The following is a 22,352-nucleotide window of genomic DNA, read 5'->3' as shown; positions in this document are numbered from 1 at the left end:
AGCCTCATTTCATGTGTGTTTGGACACAACTCCTTGCGGAGTCATACTGCTTCAGTACATAACACTTGTCAATCAGAGAGCAACAAACTTTATTTTGCAAAGTGAATCATTCACAGCTTTTCAGTGCTTCAGGAGGTAGAGCCTAATGGCAGTCTTCATATGCATGACACCCCTTACCCAATTGTAAATAAGGTTACTGTATTGGATACTCTAAAAACAGTACTCTCAAAGCTTGGATAAATTATTATTAAAATCAGTACCTCCAGAGCTTACAAAGATCATTTGAGATCATGGGTACATACTCCTAATTTGCCTGTGGGAACTTGTCCAAATTTCCTTCCCCTGTAGTCATGTTCACCATGGACACCTCAGACCTAAGGTGGAGTGGGGGTTGATTTTCAGGGCAGGATGGTCCAATGTCTCTGGTCAACCTCAGAGGCCATTCTCCACATCATTTTGGCGGAGCTGAGTTTGGTATCCATCATTCCCATGATTCCTTTTGTGGAACTCTTTTTATTAATTTCTCCAAGTGTTTTGGGTTTCTGATACCATGACTGGAATGGACCCCATTCCCAAGTCAAAGTACGAGTAAAGTTCATGAAGTTAGTATTGTTTGTCTTTGATGTGAGCCAGAAGTGCTCTTTGCCGCACTCAGTGTGCCCAGTAATGACGACCCCTGCAATTTGTATGGGGTGACATGTATTGGTAACATATCTAAATATGATTGTAGATTCTTTTTGTTATAAGAACCATTGCTCTTTCTACTGTTGGGACTGTCTGGGTATCTTTCTTCAATATTGCTCTCATTTCTGCCTGCAAATCCGGATATTTTATGACATTGTGTTTCTCTGTATTCAAGACACTGTAGTCATTGGGTGTGGTGATTTCAATTATCAATGCTACTTTTGTCTTCTTTTCATGGACTACTGTATCCATTTTTCTAGCATCTGTCTTTTGAACTGTTGGTAATGGGTGATCTCATGTGATGTAGACTTCATCATTTTTTAAGATGCTTTGTGGCTCCTGTTTCCAGTGTTTCAACCACATCAATACCATAATGTTTGCACAATCCCCAGTGCAACAGTCTTGCCACATCATTATGCCTTTCAGTACACAGTCCTTCTGCCATTAGTATGCAGCAACCAGAAATAAGGTGTGCAACTGTTTCCAGTTTTAGTTTACAAAACCTATCTGTTTCTCCCACATGTTCAATAGACTTTGTAAACCAACATGTACATAGCCACTGTCTTGTGCCGCCAATATTAACCTTTCATCTCTTGGTTTGAATTTGCCTCTCCTTAATCATTCCTGCATTCGATCCTTATCAGCATGAGATTCTTCCAGCAGTTTTCTATACTTGCAACTATATTTATGCAGTTTCCACTTTTCTTGCCTTCTCATCTAGTCATTCACCTTATATTCTTTCTTTTATTTTTTGGCATATTCAGTTGCTGCCTGATTTTTATCTACTTCTGGTTTGATTTCCATTCCTGCTTGACACCAAAATGCTTCTGCTAGACAACGCAGGGAGGTCATCTTAGATTTATTCTCCTCATGTTTCAAAACTTTCACTATCTTTGGGTCTTGTGAGGTCAGCAGGTATTTGTGCAGTCCCACGATTGGAGATCTATACATGTAATCAGTTTTAAGGAGGCCCATACCTCCTTCGGAATGGGGGTGATATATAATCTTGGTATGCACTGATTTTTATAAATCATTTGGTGAGCATGAAGCATCCTTCTTGTTTTCCTGTCTAATCTAACACATTTTGGGACAAGTTAATCACTCCTAACTGTAAGTTAGGACAGGAAGAGCAAATTGATTTATAGCTTGAATTTTGTTCCTAGATGTCAACGCTGTTTTCAGGATTAATTTAAGTCTTCTAAAGTATTCCTTACTAAGTTTTATTTGCATTTGTTCATATTTTGTTGTTGATCCTTCATCATTTCCCAAATATTTATACACTCCCTCTTGCTTAAGCTCTTTTATATCACATTCTTGTCCCAAACTGATGTTTTCTTGGTGCTGCAGTTTTCCTGCTTTAAAGGTTGTTTTTGCACATTTATCAAGGCCAAATAACATTCTTATATCATCTGAAAAAGTTTTGACGACTTGCAGTTGTGCTTTCAGTTCCTCATCTGATGAGCTATACAGTTTTAAATCATCGACAAAGAGAAGATGAGAAGTCTTTACACTTAGTTGTTTTCTAGGAGCCAAGTTATAGCCATGTCCTAAGCTTGTTAAGTAGACAGCTTAATGGGTTTAGGGAAAGACATAATAGCAGCGGTGACAGTCACCCTGGAATATCCCCCTTTGAATTTTTATCCCTGGGATAATAATTTGTCCTTTATCATGGCTTAATTGCAAAGTGGTCTGCCACTGTTTCATGGTTACTGTAATGTAGTCGATCAGTGTAGGGGAGTATCTTACGCATTTTTAAGCACTCTTTTGTCCATGAATGTGGGATACTATCAAATGCTTTTTTGTAGTCAAGCCATGCCTTATTTAGATTCTTCCTCTTTTTACAGTTCTCCACTATGATTTTATTTAACAACAAATGATCCTTTGTTCCATATGACTTTCTTTTATTGCCCATTTGTTCTATTGCCATAATTGAGTTTTCTTCTAAATGACTATAAACTGTCGGCATCAATTCCAGTGTATAGTTTATAGATCGTTGGAAGGCAAGTTATTGGCCCATAATGTTTACGGTAGCTTGCAGGTTTAGTCTTTAGGAGTAGCACTGTTTTTCCTGTTAGTCAAGGTGATGTCTGTTTGGGGTGTGGATATAAATAGTTCTTAACTAATGGCTAAATCATCGTGCAAAGATATTAATACTTTTAACCAGAAGTTAGGTACTGCATCTGGGCTTGGGGTTTTCCAATTAGAGGCTTTTCTTAACTTTGTTTCAATCTCTCTGGCTCATCTCCTTTGATGTCCTGTACCTTTAAACTTCTTATTTTTTCTTTTACTACTTCTATCCTTTTAGCATATTTATTATGTTCCGCAGGGTCTTCATAAATACTTCTCCAAAATGCATCTATTTCTTATTTTTTTGGGGGTCTTTCAGTTCCTTTTATCTTGTTTTCCAGAAGTTCCTTTTATCTTGTTTTCCAGATGTTCTTTGTGTTTCACTGTTGCAGTCATCACATTTGGGTTATCCCTGCCAGGGTAGCTCTCGGCCGGCCCGAATACCAGAGGCTTAGTATTTATGCCTCTGTTGCTGTCACTTCAGGACTGATGTCAGGTTGTCAGTAGTATAAAGTAAGGCAGCTGACGCCATTACATCAGTCTTTCTTGCCGAGGAGCCCAAAGCAGAAGCACTTCGCACAAGTGTCGGTTGGCCGCTGTCTGAGTTTCATCTTCTGAATTGAAGCTGAAGTCTTCTAAAGCTAAGTACCCCGTTTGGGATAATTTTTTCTTGCACTAACAGATGTCAGAAAAAGTTAACAATTGTCTCGCCTGTGGAAAGCAAATACCACACCGAGACTTTCATTCTTACTGCGTCACTTGCTTAGGCCCAGACCACGACGTCCCTCGCTGTTGCTTTTGTGTTTTGTTTACTGCCAGGATTATACGTCGTCGGGCCCGTATTATAGCTAGATATTTTCACTTTCAGTCCTCTCATTCCGATATGGCTTTAGTAAGCCATCCAACAGCAGATCTTCCAAAAAGAGTACCAATAAAGACAGAGACAGATTGCACAGGTCGAAACCTACCGATGCCGCTTCTGTTAAGCTAGTCATCAGTTCTCCGGTCCTTAGTGAGGCGCTTTCACAGCCCCTGATGTCCGCTTCTGTGGATTCGCAGGCCGCTACCAAGACACTTTCGGAATCCGGTATGCCACAAAACTCATCTTTGACTAAGGATCCTGCGGTTGTCTCTTGGATGTGTTTGGTGCCGCTGAGCAGGCACCGGCTTCCAAGGAAGTACTTTGCACTACCGATTCTGGACACAAGCTGCCGACTTCTTTCAAGTCTATCGTTCTTTTGAAAACTACTGAGTTTCTAAGGCCCAGGGTACAAACCACACCCAAGAAACCGATGTCCCAATCTCAGACACTTGCTTCCTTGCCTCAGTCTCAAATGCTTAAAATGGCATAAGACCTTATCATGCTGATCAGGGGAAGCCAAGCTACCCCTTCCAAAAGGAAAAGAAATTTGTCCCCAGTAGTTTTGTCTGAACAGGAGTCTTTTGACTCTGATGCATCTGAATATGAAGACATGCAGCCCCTCTCTGCTTATGAGGATTCTGATGCAGCGGATTCCATTCCTTCAGCCTCTCCACCCAAGGACTTTTCTTTTGGGGAAACCCTTCATACCTTGAGAACATTTCCAATGGGAATGTCAGGACTACCCTCAGTCTAAAAATAGACTCGGAGAATTCTTAGATCTTCCAGAGCACAGACCCCTGGCCATTCCCCCAGTTCTGGATGTTGTGGATGATGTTTTCCTGGAATCCAGTCCGACTCCTGACACCCTCCCTCTTGCACCCAGGAAACCTGACCGGTATTAGAGTCCCTGACTCTCTCAAATTTCTTTTCAAAAACCCTACTGCTGACCCTGAGGTGATTTCTCAAGGGCCTAAAGGAATTAAAGCAACCTCTAAGAATCCCAGCCCCTCGTATAGGGATTCCCAAGCACTAGACAGATGGGGTAAAAAAGTATACACTTCTGCTACTCTTGCTATCAGAGCACTAAATTGCCAGTTCCATATGTTAAAATTTCAGCAACATACCATGGAACTACTCAAACAAAAAGTGTCTTCCTTTCCTGCTTGTGCAGAATCTAAAAAGTTACAAGAGTTAATGCATTCTGCAAGTCAAGTGAACTAAGCACATCTTACACTGTGGTTTTGATGCCCTAGAAGCTTCTTGCAGGGCAGGAGTCAACGGTTCTATCCTTAGAAGGCACGTATGGCTTAAGGAATAGCCTTTGCAGACCGTGTTATATCTAAATTATTGGATGCACCCTTGTGCAAAGATAACTTATTTGGCACTAAGGCAGAGGAAGTCTTAAAAAAGATGGAAGAAAAAGCTAAATCTATGCAGACAGTTAAGGATTTTCTACAGGTCCAGCCACTCAGGTTCGGCAGGCATTGCCCCTCCAAACACTGGTCCTTTCCTGCTCCCACCAGGTCATTTCAGGCCAGACCCTCAGACAGCAGCCACAGGGAATGCAGAGATCGAAACAGTGGAATTCCTCCACTTCAAAACCAGGGAGTTCTAAGCCACCCCCTCATGGTAAGAACTCACAATGATCCCACCTGCACTTACCCCTAGGAGAAAAACTCTCCTTTCACACAAGCACCTGGGCCACCATTACCAACGACCACTGGGTCCTCAATGTAGTGTCGCAGGGATACAAATTTTCTTTCCACACTCTTCCAACCCCAAAAGCATTCCCAGATCTACCTCCAAACCAGTGGACAGAGGTGAAAAAGCAAGTCCTTTCCCTGCTCTCTATGAGGGCAATAGAGCATGTTTCTGCAGAACAGGCCAAGGTTTCTACTCCAGACTTTTTCTGGTACCCAGAAAAGAGGGCACCTGGCACCCCATCCTCTGTCTATCCATTCTAAACACCTTCCTGGTGATACCAAAATTCAAAATGCTCACGCTCCAGCAACTGCTACCCATGGTCTCCAAGGATGCTTGGTTAGCCACCCTAGACCTAAAAAAGGCCTACCTCCACATTCCTGTCAAGGAATCATGCAGGAAATATGTATGTTTCAGGGCAGGATCTCTGCACTTTCAGTTCTCTGCACTTCCCTTTGGCTTATCTACTGCTCCCAGAGTTTTCACAAAATGTCTGGCTCCCGCCCTTGCCTTCTGCAGACAAAGAAATATCCAAATTTACCCATACTTGGCAGACAGCCAGGAAAAGCTGCTCAAGACCTGGCCTTTATAAAGTCCCTACTGACCTCTCTAGGGTACACTATCTGTGAAAAGAAATCCAAACTAGTACCCACCCAAAGGATTATATTCCTGGGAGCAATCCTGGACACAGCATCCCAGATGGCATTCCTTACACCAGAAAAGCAAACCTACCTGATATCCTACTTCTCTCAACTAGTCACCTGACCCCAGTTATCTGCAAGGAAAATCCTGCAAGCTCTGGGGTTCATGGCATCTTGCATTCTACTCATTCCATATGCCAGACTGCATAGGAGGAAACTTCAGTGGTACCTAAAAAGCATTTGGTGTCAACACTTTCAAGACCAATGATACCTTGCCTAAAGAAAGATTTTTTTTGGTGGGCAGCAGCATGCTCCCACAACAAGGGACTACCTTTCACACACACACACACCCCCCGCTGCCTAGACCCTCACCAGAGATGCATCAGACTGTCTGGGGTGCACACCTGGATGATAGGTGCATACAGGTCCAATGGCGCCCACAGCAAATCCACCTGCACATCAATCAGAAACGGATGTTAGCTGTCCAGCACGCATTGACAGCTTTCAGGCCCCTTCTCTCCCCAGGGGCTCTCCTGATGAAAACAAACAACACCACTGTGATGTGGTATATCAACAAGCAGGGAGACTCGCACCTACCCTCTATGCAGGCTGGCCATGACCCTTTGGCACACAGCTGCTGCTATGCAACTCTTCCTGTTAGCATAATTCCTGCCAGGTTCTCTTAACTCTCTGACAGACCACTTAAGCAGAAATCTTCTGGACCCACATGAGTGGCAGCTAGACAAAAGAACCTTTCACTCTAATAACTTGGAAATGAGGCACCTCGAAGGTCGACCTCTTTGCCTCCCACACCAACCATCAGCTCAGCAAGTTCTGCACCAGGGAGCATTACTGCATGGCTTGGAAAGTGGATGTCCTATCCTTCCCCTGGGTCAATCCTATCGGTCTATGCATTTTCTCCACTACCTCTCATCACCAGGGTACTGCTCAAAATAAGGGAGGAAAAACAAATGACCATTCTTATTACTCCAGACTGGCCGCGCCAGCACTGGTACCCACTGCTGCGCAGCCTGTTCCCACTGCCACTATGGCATCTCACTCAGACCCCAACCCTCCTGACCTTAAGGGAAGGAGAATTCATTCATCCCCAATTGCAGACCCTCAATTTAGCAACCTGACCACTGATCAATCTGCTAACCTCAGTAAACAGGTTCTAGATATTATACGTGAGACCAGATGCCCTAGCACTAGAAAGTCTTATACTGACAAATGGAAAAGGTTCTGCACCTGGATTCAGACTAAGGGAGCCGATACGGCACAGCCCTCCCTACCTCTCTCATCCTGGATTACCTAGCTGACCTGCTATACAGTGGTCTCTCTTTTTCATGTATTAAAATTCATGCCTCTGCTATCTCTGCTCATTTCCACACTGTGCAGCCCCTTTTTTCATACTCTGATCAAACCATTCCTAAGAGGGGCTAGCAACTTGAGGCCATCCAGAAGAGCACCTGCCCCAGCTTGGGACATTAACTTTGTGTTGGAAAAGCTCACTCTGCCCCCCTTTGAACCAGCATTTTCAGCAGAGTTAAAATTTCTCTCCTGGAAGATAGCTTTTCTTCTGGCCATCACTTCAGCCAGAAGAGTCTCCGAGCTACAAGCACTCATGGCTGTGGAGCCCTTCATCATCTTCCATGCTGACAAGGTTTCCCCTCAAGATTAACCCATCCTTCGTGCCCAAAGTGGTGTCCAGTGTGGCTCTCAAACAATCCATTCATTTGCCCACCTTTTTCCCTAACCCACAAAACAAGTAGGAAAGGGGATCCTCCACTCTTTAGATGTGCACAGACAGCTCAGTTTCTATCTAGACAGGACTAAATCATTCAGAAAGTCTGATCAATTACAGGTTAGCTTTGCTGCAGGGGCAGAGGGCAAAGCCATCTCCAAACAAACAATTTCCAAATGGATAACACACTGCATCCATTTCTGTTACAAGCAACACGGAAAACCTCCACCTAAGGGGGGTCAGGACTCACTCCACCATCGCAGCCTCCACCTCTGCAGCTTTCCTCAGAGGAGTCCCCACCAGGGACATCCTGGAGGCTGCCACCTGGACATCTGTTCACACTTTCACCAAGCATTATCACCTGCCTATGTTCTCCAAATCCAGGACAGAGTTTGCCACTGCAGTCTTGCAGGCTATTCTAGCCAGCCCCTAGTCTCCTTGACTGCCTCCACCTTTTTCTTCATCTTTGGGAATAAACCCAAATGTGATGACTGCAGCAGCAAAACACAAAGAACGTAGTACAGTTGCATACACTTATCATAAATTTAGATGTTCGAGTATATTCACTGTTGCAGTCCTGGTTTCCCTCCCTACATCCCCCTCTTATTTCTGTCTGTCCTTATAAGGAACATTTTGGTATTTACTTTCTACTGGTGGGGTTCTTCTACTATAACCTGGCTCTTACTTGGGGGCTCCTGACAGGGCAAGAAAAACTGATGTAATGGCATTGGCTGCCTTACTTTATACTCCTACTGATGACCTGACGTCAGTCCTCAAGCGTCAAATACCGACGCAGAAATACTAAGCTTCTAGTATTCGGGCCGGCCGAGGGCTGCCCTGGCAGGGATAACCGAAATGTGATGACTGCAACAATGAATACACTCAAACATCTACATTTAATGGTAAAGTGTACACAACTGTACTTTCTGTATAAAACTTTTTTAGCTCATCAGTAAATTGCTTATTTTGTACTATTCCTTTATATTTAACTGCGTATCTTCTAAGTTTTTCTGTCTTTGCTGAGAGTTTTAGTTTATTTACAATAGTACGTGATGGATCCTGATCTGTTCCAATACTACGCATTGATTTTATCACGTCTATCTTATTTTTGTTGATCTGTTCCCTCTTCTGTACTCTTCTAACAGTGACACTTTTTGTCTTAATTGCTTTTTAGTTTTCTCTATTCGATACTTCCATGATGGCACTCAATTTCTTCCCTTCCTTTTCCTCACTACCCTCTGTTCTTGTGGTAGAACTTTATGGACAATTCACTAGTATCTCAAGACTGTTTTGCTCCAGCATTGCTACCCTTTGGATTTTCCAGTCCTTCTTTTACCCTGTCTCAAACTCAAACTCTACTGTTGGATTCAGGCGATTTCCCTAAATCCAGGTCTGCCCTTTGAGGCTCTTCTTCCTCCTCAAGAGATGTACATGGTGGCTTCTGATCTAGGTTGGGGAGCTTCCTCCATCAACCTGAAAGTTCAAGGTCTGTGATCCCATCAGCAGAAGTCAACACATCAATATCAGAGAGTTGAGGGCTTCTAACCCTAGCTGTTCAGGCCTTTTACTCCCTTTAGGTTCCAGGTCCTCAAAATTTTTGCAGACAAAACCACAGACGTAGTATTTTAAGAAGCAGAGGGACACAAAATCTTACCTTCTTTACAGGATGGCTGTTCAGGCTTTGGATTTTGCAATCTAACATCACTTGGTTCTTCAGGCAGTTTGTGTCCCTTTAGAGCGCAGTCTAGTGGCAGAATCTCTGAGCAGGTCCAGGACACATCCTCACAAATAGATGCTTCAGAGAGGTGTTGTCTGGACATTGTCCATCCGTGGGGTACTCCTTTAATAAATATATGTTAAGTTGTCTATCTCGCCTTCATTCTTGCTGGATGGGTTCGGAGCCGACCTCGGCTCCGACTCGGCCACTCTAAAAGCTCGAGAGTTGGTTCCACCGGCTCGAGGCTCCCCTTATATCCCACAATGCTAGGCGAGAGTTACCTCAGATCTCGTTTGCCGCTACAGCTTCGAGGTTGGTTTTCTACCGGTTCTTGGTAAGTGACTTTTTCTTGTGTAATTTAGTCTTTCAAAACCCCTTTATTTTTAATATATTTACTTATTTCCCTTAGTTTAGAGAAATTTTTATCCCCTTCCAAAAAATTTCCGTTTTTTTCCCTTAAGAACCTTAGGTTCTTCCCTCGGGCCTACAGGCCTTTTCTCTTCCCTAGTGGAGTGTGTGTGTATTATTTTATTTAAAAATCCTAGTTAGTGATTTTTATTATAATTTAACTTGACAGGGTGTAATTAGTGTGTTTGTGTGTGTGTTTGTTTACACCTGATAAAAATGTCTAAAGAAGCAAAGGTCTCCGGATTCAAGAAGTGTGATGCGTGCTGTCAGAAAATGTCTCTGACAGACGCTCACACTTCTTGTGTCTACTGTCTGGGGCCTTTGCACCTGCAGGACTCCTGTGCTGTGTGCCATGGCTTCAGCCCCAGGGTCCTGCAGGAAAGAAAAATAAATTGATACCAAGAGGCTTACTCAAGCCAGAGGATTCCCTATCTGTTTAAACAGGGAAGCCCTCTAAGGCATCTAGGTCTTCGGCTCCGACTACTGAGCCGAGACCTAAGGTTTCTCAACCTCTGCCTTCATCGGCTCCGGCTGGAGCCGATAAGTCTCAGTCCACAGTTTCTGTGGCTCCCTCTGCTCCGGCCGGAGCCGAGGTAATAGAAGTTCCCGTGTCGGCTCCGACCAGACCTTCGGAGCCGACAACTAGGAAGAGGTCCAGGTCACCATCTCTTGGCTCCGTTCATTCGGCTCCAGGATCTCCCCTGCTGTCTGAACGGAGCCAAAGATCTCACTCCTCTAGGTCATCGAGGCTGTCTGATCATGACCTTCAGAGGGTAGTGAGTCGACTTCTTAAGTCCGAGGCACTGGCCCAGATGCTTCAGAGCCCGACTCATCAGTCGATGCCTGCCCCGGTCCAGCAACATATTCCTCCTTCGACTCTCTTGAGCTCGGAGCCGGGTCGCATCGGAACCGAGACTGTGATAGCGTCGGAGCCGATACAATTGTCTTCGGCTCCGCTGCGGCTCCGCTTTCTTCCTTGGAAGAATCTCGGCGCCGGACTTCCTCGTCGGCTCGAGGGGTGAGTGGCATCGGACCCTTGTCCGACCCTCTCCCTCTCGGTGCTTCGGCAGTGAGTTCGGCTCCGACATCGCCTCGAGCCATCACTGTCGGTGCCGAGGGGTTCTTAGCTTCGGAGCGGGACCTCTGGCTCTGCCTGACAGGGGTGCATTCGAGGTCATGCGGAGTGTGTTAGAGCCTGGCTCTACTCCACAGTCAGTTCCGTCCGCCCCTCCCACGGTGCCTCAGGCTAAGTCGACTCACTCCCTCATCCCGGACCGCAGAGAGCCAGCTCCTCAGGAACCCCTGTGGGATTTCATCCTCTTCGAGGCCTCTCCTGATTTGGCAGAAGAGCCCCTCGGAAGAGGAAGTGTAAGAGGAAACACATTGACTCACCTGAGTCCATCACGTCAGACACAGATTTGGATGATTCTGAGGGTTCCCCGTTCCCCTTCTGAAGATGTCTCATTTGCAGACATTCTGGAGATCCTGAAACAGAGGGGAAATTGGCCAGCCCTCAACCCTTCGGAGGACGAATCTGTGTATCTTGAGGCGTTTGGCTCTCGTCCTTCCACCTCCTGGGTGTCCCCCTCGACCCCCTCATGCAGGTGGTTGCTAAGAAGGCATGGACGGCTCCTGATTCAGTGGACCCCACTCCCAGGAGACCCTCCAAGTTCATAACAGCTCCAGCAGACAAACAGTTTTAACAAAAGGAGTTTCTGTGGATGCTATGGTGGTAGCTGCTGCCACTAAGAAGGAGCTAGCTGATCCTTCAGTACCTGTCCATCCACCTAACAAGGAATCTAGGTCCATGGATAGGTACGGAAGCGGATGTTCTCGTCAGCGACATTTACCATGCGTCGCTGAACTACCTGTGCCATTTTACTCGTCTTCAAAGGGACTTGATCAAGGAAGCGAGTGAAATGTTAAAGGACCCTACAGCTGCGGGTTTCCAAGATAAGATGAACACGCAGCTGGCTACCCTTAATTCCATAACCAACTCCTCCATGCGCCTTCTTTCTTACGCGGCTGATGGAGCGAGCAGAGCCGCAGGGACAGGTGTGGCCTTACGTAGGCATGCCTGGATGCGGCTATGCAATTTTGCGGACCCCTTCAAGACGTCTTTCACGAACTCCCCGTTTGATGGATCATCCCTCTTTGGTCCTCAAGTGAAAGAAACCTTGACTAGGTGCGAGACTGATGGCAAGACCCTTTCTGCCGTCGGAGTCTGTTTTTCTACTCCTTCCAGGCCTTACCACAAAGGCCAGAAAGGTGGAAAGATGTGGTTCCGTCAACAATCTCAAGGGACTTCGCCTGACGCACAGAGTCGTTTCCCCGCCAGAGGCAGAGGTGGGAATAACAATGGTAGACGTCGCCCTAGGGGCAGGGGGGGTCCGCAGAACCAGGACAATCGGGAAGCCTTCCCTGACAAGCCCTTTCAGCATCCCTGAGGTGTTGCCCGACTGCCCATCTTCGGAGGCAGTCGGGGGAAGATTGTCACTGTACCCAGAAGCCTGGCTATCCCTGACTCAAGACAAATGGGTACAGTCCATTATTTCCGAAGGCTATTCTATCCCCTTTCTTCGCTTTCCAAATCAGTCAAAAAAATCCCTTCCAGATGTTCCACCCGCTCAAAGGGATCTAGCAGTTTTGGAGATTTCAAAACTGCTTGCAAAAAGAGCAATTCAGCCAGTTCCAGCAGACCAACAAGGATCCGGAATCTACTCAAGGTTCTTTTTAGTTCCAAAGAAAACAGGGGACTGGAGACCAATTTTGGATCTGTGTCTTGAACAGATCAGTCAAGAAAACAAGATTTCGGATGGTCACGCTGCAATCCATCCTTCCCCTTTTGGGCAAAGGAAACTGGATGTGCTCTATAGACCTTCGGATGCGTACTATCACATAAAATGAACAGACGCCCAGAAGATTCTTCCGCTTGAGGCTGGGAACCAGTCATTTTCAGTTCAGGGCCCTGCCCTTTGGTCTCACCACTGCCCCGGTGTTTACCAAATGCATGGCAGTGGTAGCTTCTCACCTGAGACGACAAGGATTCCAGGTGTTTCCATATTTGGACGACTGGCTCCTCACAGCTCCCACCAAGCATCTCCTTCTGATGGCCAGAGATTACACTTCGCGTTTGTCAAAAGCTGGGTATTTCAATAAATTGCGAAAAGTCTGTTTTGTCGCCTTGTCGTACTATTACCTACATAGGCGCAAATCTAGATACAATAAACATGTCTGCAAGACTAACACATCAGAGAATAACAGACATTCACAAATTGGTATCACTCCTTTTCAACAACAACAGAATCAAAGCCAGGTTAGTTCTGAAGGTGTTGGGAATTATGGCAGCGGCCATACCTCTGCTTCCATTAGCCAGATACCACATGCGGATCCTTCAATGGATGCTCTTTACTCAATGGTCATACCAGCAACTTCCAATGTCTCACACCATTATGATCACGCAAGCGTGCAAAAATCATCTCATGTGGTGGATGTCTTCCCCCCCAGCTCTTGTCGGGAAGACCCTTTGTTCCACCTCCTCCGGTTGCTACTCTGACAACGGATGCCTCCCTGATCGGGTGGGGGGGGCATTATCAGGGCAGGACGGTCCAGGGCACATGGCAACCAAATGAATGCCACTTGCACATAAATGTTCTGGAGATGAGAGCAGTGCTTTTAGCATTGCAAGCCCTTCAAGACTCTCTTCCCTTGGGAACGATTGCAATCCAGACAGACAATATGTCTGTAGTGTGGTACATCAACAAACAAGGCGGAACCAGATCATACCCCCTGTGTTGAGAAGCACTCAGACTGTGGCAATGGGCGATTTCTTCTCAGCGGTTTCTGATAGCAACGCACATCCCCGGGAAGTCCAATCAAATTGCGGACAAGTTGAGCAGAGCTATACTCATGCCTCACGAGTGGTCTCTGAAAGACTCTGTAGTGAGAGAAATTTTTCTCAAGTGGGGTCAGCCTTGCTGCGATCTTTTTGCTACTCCCCAAAACAGCAAGTGCAGAGAATATTTCACTCTATTCCCTTTACCAGGCCAACCCAGCAGAGACGCTCTAGTCCAAGTTTGGCCCCGGGGACTTCTGTATGCATTTCCCCCTTTCCCACTGATCTCTCAAGTAATACAGAAAGCTATCGCTCAGAAGGCCTCATTGATCCTCATTGCTCCTTACTGGCTTAGACAAGTGTGGTTCCCCTTTCTACATCGTTTTCTCTTGGAGCGACCGTGGAATCTGGACCTAGTTCCAGATCTTTTGATCCATCAGTCGGGTCAGTTTCATCGCTCCCTCCCCTCTCTGAACCTCACTGCTTGGTTCCTCCATTCCAACCTTAGCCAGGCTTCCTCAATTATCTCACTCTGTTAGAGATATTTTGATAGCTTCCCATAAATCTTCCACTCGAAAGATTTATTTGAGTAAGTGGAAACGCTTCACATATTGGGCTCAAGGAAAGGACATAGATCCTTTCACTGCTTCCATCCAACTAGTCCTTGATTTTCTAGCTGAACTCTTCCATGCAGGTTCATCTCCCTCTACACTTAAAGTTCAATTGGCAGCTATTTCTAACTTTCATGTGGGTATTTCTGAATCTGCCCTAATGTCCCACAAGCTCTGCAAAGCCTTTTTGAAAGGAGTTTTTCTTCTCAGACCTCCTATAAGAAATCCTCCTTCTCCTTGGGACCTAAATTTAGTTCTTGCTTCTTTGATTCTACCCCCTTTCGAACCTGCAGTCTCCTGTTCTTTAAAATTATTATCATGGAAAACTCTTTTTCTGGTAGCTATTACATCAGCTAGAAGAGTTTCAGAGCTTCAAGCACTCAGCTGTCGTCCTCCTTATCTTTTGTTTCATAAGGACAGAGTATCCTTACGAACTAACCCGTCCTTTTTGCCTAAAGTGGTCTCGACATCAAATCTAAATCAAAGCATTGATCTACCTGTCTTTTTTCCAGAATACTCCAATAGGTCTGAACAAAAATTACACTGCCTGGATGTTCACCGTCAATTGAGGTACTACTTGGATAGAACTAAACAGTTCAGAAAATCTGATCAGCTGTTTGTCTCCTATGCGGAGAGCAGAAAGGGACTTTCAGTTTCAAAGGTATCATTATCCAGATGGCTAACATCTTTGATTTCCCTTGTATATGAAATTAGACATCAAAAGCTGCCTGATAAACCTAAGGCTCATTCCACCAGAGCTTTGGCTACTTCTTTAGCCTTCCAAGACAGACTGCCTATCGACACCATTTGTGCAGCTGCTACTTGGGCTACTCCTCACACTTTTATTTCTCATTATAAGTTGGATTTAGCTTCTAGGCATAGAGCTAACTTTGGTTCCACTGTTCTCAGGAGTCTGTTCCGTTAGGCCACCCGGGACAAGGTGCTAGGGACGCGGTCCCATCCAGCAAGAATGAAGGCGAGATAGACAACTTAACATATAGAAGTTATGTTCTTACCATAACGTTCCATGTTAGTTGTCTTCTTCGCTTTTTCTTCGTCCCACCCTCCTTCCCCTGGCCTGGACAGACCTAGAGGAGTTGTGATTGTGACCTCTCTTTCTACCACCTCTTTCTTAGACATATGCTATTATGCATATTTCCTGGTTCAGGATGTAGGTCACCCTTCTTTCTTCCTGTTGTTAGAGGTGGACTCTGTTTTACAGTCATTCTGTTACTATTATAAGCTGGGGTTAGCTTACAAACGAGATCTGAGGTAACTCTCGCCTAGCATTGTGGGATATAAGGGGAGCCTCGAGCCGGTGGAACCAACTCTCGAGCTTTTAGAGTGGCCGAGTCGGAGCCGAGGTTGGCTCCGAACCCATCCAGCAAGAAGAAGGCGAGAAGAAGACAACTAACATGGAACGTTATGGTAAGAACATAACTTCTATTTTTGTCTCCCCTCTGAACAGATAACTTTCTCTGTACTGTTCCAGAGTTCCAAGTCCACTGGCTTTGAAATTGTCCACCATGTATTTTTCTTGGAATTGGGATGTTCCTGTATGCCTATCCTCCTGTTCCTCTACTTCCCAGGATCTTGCAGTATATCTTGTGGGACACGCCACATCTTGCTGTGACCCTCTTTTAGACAACAGTGGCTCCCCCTTCTCTTTCACCTGGCCAGGGACAGTCATCACAAGTTACCTGACAGGATGCATCTTTTCACACAAGAGAAGGGGCCTCTCATTCACCCTCTCCTGTCCACACTTCAGCTGACACTTTGATAAGTTGATCCTTGTAATAGAACAAGGTGGTTTGGGATTACCTGATTTGAAAGGGTATTTCAAAGCTACACAGTTAAGGCTTGTATACATAGCACAAGCAGCAAATTATAATTCAAATTGGAATGGGATGATTAAAAGGGAAAGCCCAAGAAACAAGGAAATACTGGGTTTTTGTATGCAGATCCTTAAGTAGAATAACAATCACTATACAGAATAATATGTTCATAAAATAGCAGAAGTATTCTAAGCAGTAAGCCAACATGGGGATGGAGAAATCAGATTCTTCGATAGGGATGACTGCAATTAATGGTGCAAAGAATAGGCAAGAGGGGGCTGGAACTGACTGGAGAAAATTGGCAAAGGAGAAAAGATTTTGGGAGCAAATAGAGAGAAAGAGACCGATAATTCATTTGGACTGCAGACTAGAGATTGCTTTCCCTGTCAATGATAGAGTATATTCAAAGAGAAAGAAATGGGGGGGGGTCCTAATTGAAAAAACAGCACTGTCAGTGTTTTTAGTGCAATGGAGTACAAAAGCCACTGTTAAATAGGGATAAATCAGTAGGGCATATAAAATATTGCATGTTAATTACAGAAATCAATCAAAGGAGGTTAGAAAGGATTGGGGAGAGAGACTGGATAAGCAATTCACAAATAAACAGTGAGAGGATATATGTATGGCTCCCAAATATGCAACAAAGTCTAGAAGATCTATGTTCTTTGCTTGAAAGCATTTGCATAGGTATTTTTGTACGCTAAGCAAACACGAAAGATTTTTTTACCCTCGGGTGTATTGCAAATGTTGTAGGTTTTATGGGCAAGAAAGAGGTACTTGGGGGACATGTTTTTGGGAGTGTAAGGAGTTGTCAGACTTTAAAAAATTCTGTACACTACTGTAACAGAAATACTGGGTGAGCAAATTGGTGTAAGTAAGGAAATGATTTTTTGAGCTATGATACAGAATTTGAATGCTTGTAAGATGTTGATGAGTTTAATTCTGGTGGTTACCAAAAAAAAAAGCAATTACGAGGACATGGAAATGAAAGTCTAAACCCACTGTACTAGAAGTAGTGAATATAGCGCAGAGATCTTTAATAAAGGATATAAGCAAATTACATAGAAAAAATAGGAATTGTTGGAACAATACATGTAGATTAGTGTTTTGGAGGAGGAATGAGTTTTAAAGGAAGGCAAGAATTGAATGAGCTTTGTAATGGACACTATCTGGATAGATTATAAGTGATATGTAACGTTTGCAATAGAAAATGTCAGTGTGGTTTGTTTTCATTTATATAAGTGTACGTTTGCCTGTGTCATAGGTGATAATAAAGATGTTTCTTGTTAAAAAAAAAAAAAAAAAAAACTGTGAGGGGTATTCTGTTTCTGTTATTTAGTGTTTTCTTAACCCATACCTGCATACATCTGGCCATTTACCACAGTGGCACCCATTCATACCACTTTGAGTTGAGATCCAGTCATCACATGGCCTTTGTAGATGTAGCCACCAGGGAATTTTTTGGATGTCCTGCCTTTTCAACTTAAGTCTCATGGGGACTTTATTCAGTTGTTCAAGTGATGTAGCCCCTCTAGGCAGGCCTGCCCCATGTAGGCAGACTGCTCCCAATAGGTCTGTAGTCTTTGGTGGGAATGCATTGGTGTAAAATATAACCTGGAGAAATACAATTTCCCCACCCCAGGGAAAGGAAAGCATGCATTGCCTTTTTATCTACATCCTCTATATCTGGGTTTTCCAGCTCCTGAGCTGCTAATAAAACTTATAGTGTATGAGTCATAGTGAAGGTTCTATTCCCTCTGTATCAGAGAGGCAATCACATTTCTGTGAGTTTTCACAACTGTACTTTCTAATTTCATGACTGCTGGCAGGGAGATTAATATAGGCTTAAAAGCCTTAATTTTTTCACTTATTCTTACAGCGTAAATGGAATGGAACGCCATTGCTTTTGTTGGTATGATTCGCTTGAACAACATTTGAACTTTGTCACTCACATTTCTGTCTTTTGGGAGGGTTAGCAGATGGCTCAGTCTTGCATCTATATGTGAGAGAGCTGTACATTGTTTTGTTGTTATAAGAGCAAGTTGAAAGTGTGATGCAGTAAGCAGTTTACCATTATTTGGACCTTTCTTTGTCAGTTAAGCTGGAAGTAATAGAAGATTGACCATTATCTCCCACTAGAAACCAGAACAATATGCCTTTCAGAAAATTTTCTGTAGGCAGTTGGTATGAGCATGTCCTTTCATTGCATCCTGTTAAATTATTACCGTCATATAAATATTATACATTCTATGTTTGTAAGTATGTTTGCTTATAGGTATGGTATTGAATATTTGATTTGGCAATAGACTGATCCATATGAAAATATTCAGACACAGCCCTGGAAAGTTAAACACCACAGCAGTAAGACAGTGGTACAAGATGACTGCAAATAGGTAATAAAGGTAAAAATTAAATGTTATGTGTAAATGCTACAGCAGTGCTTCAAGGTGCATAGTTTGCTTAGTGTTTTACTACTGTTTTGTGACACACCATGACATGTCTTGCCTTTGGTGGCAGCATGATGCATTTTTCCTCCAAGCATTCATTTTTGGATGACCTGTTTTGTTTGTTGCAAATATGCTGACCACACAAGATTTCTGTTTGGCTTTATCCCATTGAAGGTCAGGGATAATGTGGCATGCACCACCCTGCATTTATGGGGTGGGGGTGCCCATTAAATTATATGGCTGTATCCAACCTTATCCCTAGAGTTATGTTACAGAGGAGATTTATTTGGCCATATTTTCAAAAAAAAAAAAATACATTATAAAGGTTTTTTTTTTTTATTAAAACATTGCTCAAATATGGAAAAGGTAAGACATTGTGGTGCTTAAATTCACCAGATGCCATGATGCAGATCAGGATGCCAACAAACTGAGATTTTTTTCCATACGGTGTGTTTTGTAGTTTAACAAAGATATAGCTAAGAAGGAATAGTAGGTTTAAGATAGTGATTTAATTTGTATCTAATATTCATTAATTCATTTCTGATTGTCACCATGCATCTGAGCTTTTTGCCTTATATTTTTGCCATGCCACTTGTAAAATATTTGATTTTCTGCTGACTCATTGAGGATTACAGTCAGTTTCATACTTCTTATTGTTCAGAAAATGCAAGTTCAGCAAAAGCATGATTAGTTTTAATAACTTTGTCCCTACATTTTGAGCAACAAATTTGAGTGCGATGGTTATAACCCCCCCCCCCCCCAAAAGAAAAAAAAAGCATGCGTTTCAGATAAATTTATTTTTCCATATGGTAATTGATCTGTTTAGGTTGGTTGGACCAAGTGAATGGCATTACATTAACAGTTTATTCAGGCCTTCAGTACCTTACATTTCATAGCCTACTTCAGGTCCATACTTACTGCATTTTTTCACACCACCAGCACATACCATGGTGGCAGTTTTTTTTCATGAATCCTAGTTAGTAATGTATTTGATATTTTCCATTTTGAAAATGTATTTTAAATTATTTGTATTTTTCTCCATTCTTTGCAGCAATGGAGTTGCTCAACTATGTAGGAAGAGCCGATGGAAAGAGAAGTGCTTGGAGAACTGACAAAAGTGAAGCCAGGTAAATCATTTTAAAGTAAAGAAGCTTTATTAACTGCAGCAAATGTTAAATAAGATTGTTAATTTTTTGTAATATTTCAGGAACGAAGCAGAGATGTATAAAGTTATACTTAAAAACTATGAGCAGCACCAGAAGCAGCTTATGATGGAAAATGCAGAACTTAAAAAAGTTCTACAGCAGATGAAGAAGGAAATGATCTTTATCCTTACTCCTAAGAAGCAAAGAATGAAGGAAAGGACAGAAGATGGTGCTGGCACAGTAAGTTCTTTGTACTTGTTGCTTGTAACCAGATAAATGTTCTTAACTGCTGTTTTTCTGTCCTCATTGTCTCCTTATATAAGCAACTCTGTTTTTTTAATGCTTGTTACAAGAGTAGGATTGGCTTTGCTTGTCCAGCTAGAAATATTAAACAGAATGCCTAATTATGAGAGAAAATAAAAACAAAACACAGGTCTGTATTATATTCTCGAAGGCCAAAACTTTTAGTTATGTACTCACCATAACTTCAGATGTTTGGGATCCATCTCGCCTACATTCTGAATGATGGGTTCGGAGCCGATCCCTCGGCTCCGACTCGGCACGCTTATGCCAAAGAGCGAAGTCTCTTATTGGCTGAGCTTACTATATCCCAGGATGCACCACCAACAGTCCCCCAGATCTAGTTTGTCCGCATACATGCACACATGCATACCCTGCTTATATAACATCGTCAGATGAAACAAGATAAAAACAGTGGAGCTCAAAACCGTTCTATCTCTTCTGATCTGCAAGGCAGGGGAAGGAGGGTGGGTATCAGGAATGTGGAGATGGATCCCAAACATCTGAAGTTATGGTGAGTACATAACTAAAAGATGTTATGTGATCCTATCTCGCCTACATTCTGAATGATGGGACAGCGTCCTAGCACCTGAATCCTGGGTGGCTCACTGGAAAACACTCCTGAGTACCGTGGAACCAAATGAAGCTCGTCCTTTAGATGCCACATCCAATTTGTAGTGGGAAATGAAAGTGTGCGGGTTGGACCAGGTAGCCGCAGCACAAATTTCCGAAATAGCGAGCTTGGAATGAAAAGCTATAGAAGTAGCCATAGCTCTGGTAGAATGAGCTTTGATAGATGATGCGAGTTGCTTATTTGAAGAAGAATAGGCCTGAGTTATGCAATCTCTGATCCATTTTGAAATTGTAGCTTTTGTGATGGTTTGGCCCAATTTATTATCTGAGAAGGACACAAACAACTGGTCTGACTTACGAAGTTGCTGGGTCCTGTCTAAATAGAAGCGTAATTGCCTGTGAACATCCAATTTATGGAGGGTGTATTCTGCCTCATTAGAGAATTTTGGAAAGAAAACTGGTAGTTCTAGAGATTGTTGAAGACAGAAACTAGAGCAGACCTTTGGGACAAAGGATGGATTAGGCCTAAGAGATACTCTATCTTTGTGAAAAATGAGATATGGTGGTTTAATAGACAGGGCTTGAAGCTCTGAGACTCTTCTTGCTGAAGTAATAGCCACCAAGAATGCCGTTTTCCATGACAGATATTTTAATTCGCAAGTAGCAGCCGGTTCAAAGGGGGGAGATGTTAATGCGCGAAGCACTAAATCAAGATCCCACGGAGGTGCAGGATGAAATACTGGTGGTCTTAACAGACTCGCACCTTTAATGAATGTTTTGCATAGCCTGCTGCTCATCAAAGGGGGATCCGTGGATTCATGGAATTTAGAGATAGCAGCTAGTTGAACTTTAATAGTTGAGACAGAAGATCCCTGATTAAATAGGGATGTTAAGAATTTCAAAACCTCTGGGACAGGAGCAGTGATAGGGTCTAAGCCCTTGAGTTGAGCCCAGATAGCAAACCTCTTCCACTTACTGAGGTACAATTTGTTAGTGGTGGGTTTATGGGCTGAAGACAAAATGTGAACAACTTCCGGGTCTAGTGTGTGGCTTCTGACTAAGGTCGGAAGTGGAGGAGCCAAGCTGTCAATTTCAGAGATTGAAGGGACTGATGCCAATGTCCCGACTGATGGATTAGCAAATCCGGGATCAGGTCTAAGGTCCACGGATCGTCCACCGCATGCTTTTTCAGGTAAGGAAACCATATCTGACGAGGCCAGTATGGGGCAATCAGAATCATTGAAGATCTTAGCTGAGAAGCTTTTTGAATGACTTTGGGAAGGAGTGGGATTGGAGGAAAAGCATAAAGCAACCCTGTTGGCCAGGGTTGAGCTAGAGCATCCATGGCCGGTACTTCCTGATGTGGAATCAAGGAGAAGAACCTTTGGCACTTGGTGTTTTGTGGAGTCGCAAATAGGTCGCAGCACGGCGTCCCCCATCTCTTGAAAACCTGGGCTGCTACCGTGCGGTTTAGAGACCATTCGTGAGGAGAGAGAATTGTCCTGCTTAATTTGTCCGCCAATACATTTGACTTTCCCGGGATGTGGGTCGCTACCAAGAAGCGGTTGGTAGCTACAGCCCATTCCCACACTCTCATGGCCTCTCTGCAAAGGGGATACGATCTGGTCCCCCCTTGTTTGTTCAGATACCAAACCACCGACATGTTGTCTGTGTGGATGGCGATGATACCCTGAGGAAGGAACTTGTGTAAGGCCTGTAGGGATAGAAGTACAGCCCTCATCTCCAACACGTTGATGTGGAGAAGAGCTTCGTCCGGGAGCC

The 22,352-nt window shown here is 43.8% G+C and overlaps 1 protein-coding gene across 1 annotated transcript in view; it reads left to right on the top strand.

Annotated features, from left to right (window-relative positions):
• The window catches only part of LOC122814292 (SSX family member 2 interacting protein), a 1,175,977-nt gene that overhangs the window by 231,069 nt on the left and 922,556 nt on the right, over positions 1-22,352 (top strand). Inside the window, exons 4-5 of the mRNA XM_044086880.1 lie at positions 19,604-19,679; positions 19,760-19,937. Of these exons, the coding sequence (XP_043942815.1) occupies positions 19,604-19,679; positions 19,760-19,937 (254 nt within the window). The remainder of the gene's footprint in view (positions 1-19,603; positions 19,680-19,759; positions 19,938-22,352) is intronic.

The sequence above is a fragment of the Protopterus annectens genome, chromosome 10.part0 (assembly GCF_019279795.1).
Source record: "Protopterus annectens isolate FY-2018-M chromosome 10.part0, PAN1.0, whole genome shotgun sequence".
NCBI classification, from domain to species: domain Eukaryota; kingdom Metazoa; phylum Chordata; order Ceratodontiformes; family Protopteridae; genus Protopterus; species Protopterus annectens.
The sequence above is the reverse complement of the archived record's forward strand: the minus strand, read 5'-3'. Positions and strand labels throughout refer to the sequence as shown.